The following is an 8,303-nucleotide window of genomic DNA, read 5'->3' as shown; positions in this document are numbered from 1 at the left end:
ATACTATCCCAAGTGTAAGTAAGGGGATAGAAAATACAACGCATTTGTGAATAAGTCATTTAATAAATTACATATTAAACAATTTTTCTTACACTTTTTTGTCTTTCAATCATTTTGTTAAATGCAAAATTTCTAAATTTTAATGAATTAAGGTCAAGATCTAGTAAATGAACGGTGCTTATAGGTTCATAAAATTTAAGAAATAAATGCTTTCAATGATGCCTCATAACAATAGATTTGTTTGATAGGGTGTACCGGGGCTAAAGTTTTTGGTAAACACAATGAAAAATCATGTTTTAAACTGTCATTTTCAATGAAATATGATGGAATTGAGGAACTAATTTCGGAGTTGTGTCCATTTTTAACTAACAAAGTATATCTAGAATGCCTACAATCTCCCCAAAAACGGAATTAAATAAGTTCTTGACCTCCTCTTGAAAGTGATGTCAAATTGAATGTAGGTATCGGGATTACCTTTCCCATGATTTAACACAGATTGTCAAGAAATTGTTTTATTTTCTACATATAATTCCTTTAAAACTGTAAAGTACAGGGAAAGGTTTTTTTTCAAATCAAACATGGCGTCATAATGGTTCTAGCACAAAAATACACTCTGGAATCATTTGCTAGATCTTCTCCATAACATCTTTAGTTATACCATGGCAGATTAATATAATAACCTACAAAAAATATTTCAGTTGATAAATCCTTCCAAAAAATAGAAAACAGCATTACAGATGAAGAAGTAGCATTGATGCTTTCTCCTACACGTAGAGATAGTGAAGAAGAAGCACTGATGTTGTCTCGTAGAAAACAAATAGAATGTACCTTTACAAACTCTTCAGTTGGATTTCCTTTACCATCACGCAACTCCAACTACGACGAAGATGAAAACGAGCCCCTTTTTATAGCTTGCCTTAACGGATGTGACGCAAAAGTACAAGATTTATTGCAAAAGGGTGCGAAAATTAATTCACATGATAAAAACGGGTGGAGTCCTTTATATATCGCTACAGTATTTGGAAATGCCAGCACCGTGGAAATTTTACTTAATAATAAAGATGTCAATATTAATTTAAGTAGTAAGGACGGAGCAAGCCCTCTATACATAGCTTGTAAAAAAGGACATGAGAACATTGCACGGCAGTTACTTGACCATAAAGCGGATGTTAATCTAAGAAACAAAGACGGAGCAAGTCCTCTGTACGTCGCTTGTGAATACGGACATGAGAGCTCTATGCAACTTTTACTGAACAATGGTGCTGATATCAATTTATGCAGAAATAACGGAATAAGTCCCCTCCATGTTTCGTCTGAAAACGGACTTTCCAACATTGTAAAACATTTGTTACTGCACAAAGATGTGAAAGTCGATTTATGTGATGAAGGCGGAGCCAGTCCCCTCCATTACGCTTGCTTAAATGGACATGAGAACATTGTGCAACTTCTACTTAACAAAGGCGCCGATATTAATTTATATGGTAACAACGGAGCCAGACCTTTACATATAGCTTGCAAAAACGGACATGAGGACATTGTGCTACTATTACTAAAAAACAAAGCGAATGCTAATATAAGAAGAGCAGACGGAGCCAGTCCTTTATATCTCGCATGTAAATATGGACATGAGAGCACTGTGCAACTTTTACTGGAAAATGGTGCGGATATCAATTTATGCAGAAAAGACGGAGTAAGTCCCCTAAATGTTACGTCTGCAAAAGGATATTCCAATATCGCAAAACATTTGTTACTGAACAAAGATGTGAAAGTCGATATACCTGATGAACACGGAGCCAGTCCCCTTTATTACGCTTGCTTAAAAGGACATGAGAACATTGTGCAACTTTTGCTGAACAAAGGTGCCGATATAAATCTATGTAGTGATAACGGAGCCAGTCCTCTATTTATCGCTTGCCAAAACGGACACGAGGACACTGTGCTCCTACTATTAAATAACGAAGCTGATGTTAATATAGAAAGAAAAGACGGAGCCACTCCTTTTTTTATCGCTTCCAAACACGGGCATGATGGCGTTTTACGAATTTTACAAAACAATTATGTCAATATCAACTAAGACATTAAGGACAAAGTCAGTTCTTTAGTTGTTGCTTGTCAATAGAATCCATGAGAAAAGTGTGCTTTTACTTTTACTAAACATGTTTCTAATGTTAATTTTTGTGATAAGGACGGAACCATTCCTACATATGTTGCTAGTGAAAACGGACATAAAAGCATAGTACAACTGTTACTGAACAATGGTGCTGATGTCACTTTACGCAGAAAAACTGTAGCTAGCCCTTTGTATATCGCTTTTAAAAATGGATATGATGAAATTGAACGTATTTTACTAAACAAACATCGGTACTGATATAATTATGTAATCAAAATATAGCTTTCAAGTAACGGAATCAAAATAATTAACGAAACAAATTGGATTGATTGATTTAACATTTAACAATTTATTTACTTATTATCAGGCGACAATGTTTTTGTATTTTTCAACTATGTATTTAATTTTAAAATAAAAACTTCAAACAGTATGTTTAAGCTATCAATGAAGTAACTTACATGCATGCTTTTATACTCGAGCATGCACATCTTTTTGCCAAGAAAAAGAGAAGCATTGAGAGGAAGACGACCGACGTTCTACAAATTTGAAGTTCCCGATCCGGTGTGAAAGCATCTGTATTTTTATTTGTTAGAATTTGATATCCTCTAGCTTTTATTCATTTGATGTTTTAAATCAGCTTTATATCGGCAATATAAAATTCACAGACTGCTTCCCAGTCATAAACATATCGTGGACAAAACATACCGTAGTATCCCAATAGGTCCTAATTTATGAGTTTGTTTTTATTTTCTTATGTTCAAATATGTGGCTAAGCAATTTTATTATTTTCTTGAGAAATATTGTTTGTGAGCTCAAAAGTTGTTAAGGCAGCTAGAGTTAAAAAGTTTTCAAGTTTTTAGCTCACATGAACCGAAGGTACAAGTGAGCTGATCTGATCACCTGTTGATTATTGACTTTCTTCTATAACCGCTGAGCAAAATTTAACCAAACTTCGTACAAAGCATTCTTATAAAAAGGAGAATCTTAGTTGTTAAACTAAGGGCAACACTGCCAATACGTACACAAAATCTTGTATATGTAGTGACAATTCTAAATTGTTAATTCATGTCCCCGGACTAATTTTTGGGTCCTAAGCGGGGTTTGATATTTAACACAAAAATATATATGGAAAATAATTTAAATTCTTTATCTCGAGCACTATAATGCTACATTTTGTGAGATTAGAATGCAAACATCCTAAGATAGTGCACTATCTAACGTGTTAAAACCGCACATCAACCAACCGGAATACCGCAAACTAAAAGTTAGTGAACACCTTGACCTGTGCGGAAAAAAATCATTTAATGTTTTTCCGTTCTATAAAATGTACAATTCTAATACTGTTGAAAGGCGTGATAAAGAAAAACATTTTATAAGAACTTTTAAACCTAAATTAAATAGCTTAATGTAACCTCTGAGTGTTCTAAATGTTTTATTCATGTTTTAACCGTGTTATATAATCTGTTATTATTAGTATTGTGATCTCTAAAAATACGGGAAAATATGACGTCATTCAGAGACTTGAAGAAGCCGTTAAACTATTATGATGTCATAACAAACGTTACCATGTTAGTATTGTAAAACATCTGAAGAAAATGAAAGCGCTTATGTTTTACTCGATCTTTGTGTTTTCATTTATTTAAGTTTTATATATATTTCACCGACCACTGAGGTTTTTCTTGGATCTATCTATCTATCTATCTATCTATCTATCTATCTATCTATCTATCTATCTATCTATCTATCTATCTATCTATCTATCTATATTTATTTATATGGACTAGTTTTAAAGCTGCTTGGTCCGATTTTACATCAAATTTTATGCACGCTTTCAAACGATGGTTATGCTTGGTATATGTATAATAATAGACGTTGCAGGAGTTTTTTCTAGTCAATTAAGCCAAATTTCAATGAAGAAAAATACGTACAAAATTTGCTAACAAACAAACGACATAAAAGGGTACCGCGTTATTTCGCCTCATGTTAAATTTCACCCCTGGCGACGAGACGAGTATGGTTGTATTACGACTTTGACATCGCATTAAATAAAAATCGAAATAATCAGACAAATTACAAATAAATATGTGTACGTTTTGTTCGCTAATATTTCTGAAGTTTGCTTTCTTACAATCGATTTATAACATGCGGGTTAAATAGCCCCAATCATTCGGGGGACGAAACCAAACGGTTTCCTTTTCTAAGAATTCCCGTGATGCACTTTGGTTTGTTTTTTCGTTTGCTCAAAAAAGAAATAATTTTTATTTACTTTGAATATTTATTACTTTGAAAGGAGACTGATTCTGCTCGAGTAAATAGGAGAAAGTCCAGTACTTTCTAAGATAAATGGTTTGTATGGAAAAAATGTTGATACAGTAATAACAAAAAAATCGGACCAAGCAGCTTTAAAAATCTTCTTCTCAAGAACTACAATGCTACATTTTGCGAGATAACTATGCAAGCATCCTAAAATAGTGTACATTCTAAATTGTTATCATCACTAAAAAGAAAATTGGTTATATGTTTATCGATTAGTTATTTTGAATTTCGATCCCGGCATCACTGAGTTACATGGTGATAAAAGGAACAAAAGATATAAAGTTTATTGAAAGAAAAGAATTAGTATTACAACGTAAGAATCCTTTTAGACAATGATGATTTTCAATATTTAGTTAAGTTTATAAAACAGCTAAGAATGCAATATGTAATGGTAAATGACTATGGTTCTTTGGCAAACCAATATTTCATATAGAAAAGTTCGCGGACAAGTTCGATTGTAAGCGGATTATTTGCTTGATACCAGCAAAACTTTTTCAGATTTAATCTTGACGTATTTGTCAAGAAATATGTAAAGATTTGTATCTTTTAAATGCACCATACAAAATATACAGCCTAATTTTTGATAAGATATGCTTCACGGAGCATGTCATTTGTTTTATTTTGTATGCATGTTTTTCTTATCAAGAAAATATACCGTTTAAGCACATAAAGATATTCGATATTTCACATCAAATAAACTGAAAAACTTTCACTGGATGAAAAATACAGTTTCCGCACACCAGAAACCTTATGAAAACTGTGCGGAAACTCAAGAAAATGCATGGTTTACACAAGGTTTTTCATCTGAAAACCTGAAGTTTACATAGGTTTACGCGTTGCGTAAACTTAGGCTGTCCACCATTCCAGGTGGTTTACGCAGCGGAAACTTGCAGAAACATGAGGTAACTAATTGTTTCCGCAGTGCGGAAACCATAGATAAATTCAATGTTGCTGCGGAAACCAATCATAAACCTGAAGTTTCCACTACGTAAACCACCTGTAATGGTGGACAGCCTATGTTTACGCAATGCGTAAACCATTAATAAACTTAATTTTTTATCAATTGTTTTCAGTACAAAAATATTGTGTAGTATATAGTTCCTTTCCTGACCAATTGAATCAGATGTTCATGTATTCATATATTGATAAGAAAGACATTCATCATCAAAGTAATTTATTGCATAACAATAATAATGGTAAATTCTCAAAATATACAAGCACTATGTACATTTATGAAATTTCAAATCATAGTAATAAAATTGCAAATCTATGCAACAAATTTGGTATTAAATATAAAATTTGTTTACCATATTATTGTCAGTTTCCCATAAATAACTTCATCTTGAAATACACAAAACCTAATAACAATAAATCAGTCACACACAAGCATAATAATCTGCTATCTTCATCTTTAACACTTGCCATCTATAGACCAATGCATGTATAATTATTGGACCTGTCTAAAATTGCAGTTTGTGCAATACAATGTCATCAAATTTTTTCACCATTTAATGCAAGAGGACATTTGAATTTAAATATATCTAAACATTGTTTTTAAATACACATTTATATACATTTAATTGAGGAGGGGGGGCTGATGTATTAACGTCAAGTAAGCAAAAATAACTGACCGTTTTATCGCCGAATATAGACGACCAACGCTTGAAAAATGAGTCGAAAAACGTTAACGTGTATGGTCACCTTGGAGTATAGGGCCGTCATTAAATTTTGTGTGCACGCAGGAAAATCTCCGATGGTGACTAAACTGTTCTAAGATGCTGCTTTTGTTAAGGACAACGGTTCAAAACTGGAGTAAAAGAGGTTTATAGTTGGAAGAACTGATATTTTGAGCTCTTGCAGCACCCAACCACCCATCCACCCGGATCTTGCACATATGTAATTCGCTTATCTAAAGTCAATACTGCGTGGACAGAGATTTTCTGACTTAAATGATCTACAATATGCCACAAAATACATTATACAAAATCTTGACAAATAATGGTAGTAACCTGACATTTTACGAATGGGTCAAATGAGATAAAAAGTGTGTGGAACTTAAAGGTATTTATTTTGCAAAAATAATGACAGGTTTGCCTTTCAGTTGACGTTCACCCGACGTCGTGGATATATGAAATGGTGCTTGTTAATTTAATTCTGCAAAGTAAAAATCCCTGCACACTTATTTTCAATTGGTAGTCATTTAATAAAACATAAGTCATCATACAAAGTACACAGTAGTTTTGCCTACACCAATTTCTCTGCGAACTTTTCTAACAACCTTCGTAAGATCGGTAAAGGAACAAAACAGTTTTAAAGGTAAACAACCTGGACTTTGATAAAAATTCTGAAATAAATTTTGTTTCGGGTCAGTTTATGAGTCTATGATCGAATCGAATTTTCGATTTTCTATTTCTTCCTTGCGTTTCACCATTTTAATTTCTGGTTGAAATATAATTGTATAGAAATTGTTTAATGCAATTGACAATTGGTTTATATATACAGTTATTGAATTTCCTTTTTAAATGAAACTTTTTTTCAAAAATATAAAATTCATAGAAAGAACAAGGGAAACTGTTTTAAAATCTTCTTTTCAAGAAATACAATGCGACGCTTAGGCATTTTACTTTATATGTAAGTGTCCTCATTTCCTCATATGCAGTTCACAGTGACCTTCTTTCACTTAGTTATAATTATTCATAGTTCATTTTAGAATTTTTTAATCTTTAATACATTGATACCGAGGATAAAAAGATTGATTAGTTGACGCATCTTAGATCTTAGGATATGATATCCATAAGGTAAGATTTTTTATGTTTTGTTAAATATATTGTTACAGTGTTGCTATCGTGAAAGTTGACAAAACTATCCTATCCTATCCTACATGTATATCCTGCATCCTATCCTGCAAATAAGCTCTATCCTATCCTATCCCATCCCATACCTTCAAAATATAGGAATGCAAGTTAAATTAAACGAAATTTAAGAATTAAAAGATTTTATCAATTAAAGTAGATCCAGTGGTTTGTGATGTCATACTTTTTTGTAAAACTTTGAGTTCTTTAAAATTTGTGCAAGATAGTTTTTTATTTTTTGTGAATTTAATCACATGGATGTAATTAGAAATACTGTTAAGTTCAAGATAGTTTTGCAGCTTAATTTTAGCCTAAATTTCCAATTTTTTTTAATACATTTTATCGATGCTAAGGGGAAATAACTATTTTTCTGACTTTTCTATCAGTTGTATGTCTAAATGCCATAGTTTTTCTAATCCCAACGATTAATTTTAAAATATTTTTGTAGTTTAAGTTTTCTGATAAAGTTGACAATAAAATCAAACAAGATAAACAAATTTCTGCCTACAAAATTTTTACTTTTAACCAAAAAAATACGGTTTTCTAATGCTAAAATATGCTTTAGTTCATGATTATCTGTCATCTCAAAAAGTGTGATGACATATATATTTTTTTTAACAATTGATGAAATTTACACATGTAAGTCTATTAAGTTGGAATCAGTTCGGTTTTTCAACTTTCATCAGAGAATTTTACGATTATGGAGTTACCTTAATGTATTACTCAAAATGAATAATTAAATCCTAAAACCGAATATTTTTCGAACGGGATAACTTACTTAACTGTGCTACGGTAAAATTAAATCGTACGCGGGACGGACACAATAGCATAAAAAAGAGGTAAGCTATTCGATTTTTGATTTTATTATATTTATGCATAAAAAACTGATAAATAACTTCGATGCACTTATTGAGGAACTGTTTAGTCACATATTTTTATCAAATTACTTTCTTATCACATATAACTGATCGTAATTAATTATCATTATTCGAGCGATTCGTTCGGCGATAAATGTAAATATGATA

At 31.9% G+C, this 8,303-nt stretch overlaps 1 protein-coding gene across 1 annotated transcript; it reads left to right on the top strand.

Annotated features, from left to right (window-relative positions):
- Nucleotides 1–754: 754 nt before the first annotated feature.
- Nucleotides 755–2,074, top strand: LOC128185287 (ankyrin-1-like). Its single transcript, XM_052854922.1, has one exon. It carries the CDS (start codon nucleotides 755–757, stop codon nucleotides 2,072–2,074), a length of 1,320 nt encoding a protein of 439 aa, XP_052710882.1.
- Nucleotides 2,075–8,303: the final 6,229 nt, after the last annotated feature.

This window comes from Crassostrea angulata, chromosome 5 (assembly GCF_025612915.1).
Source record: "Crassostrea angulata isolate pt1a10 chromosome 5, ASM2561291v2, whole genome shotgun sequence".
In the NCBI taxonomy this organism is placed as follows: Eukaryota; Metazoa; Mollusca; class Bivalvia; order Ostreida; family Ostreidae; genus Magallana; species Magallana angulata.
Note: the sequence above shows the minus strand (reverse complement) of the source record. Positions and strands in the feature narration are given on the sequence as shown.

Excerpts from the sequence above, each read along its gene's own strand:
- LOC128185287 (XM_052854922.1), top strand. The coding sequence starts at position 755 with ATGCTTTCTCCTACACGTAGAGATAGTGAAGAAGAAGCACTGATGTTG.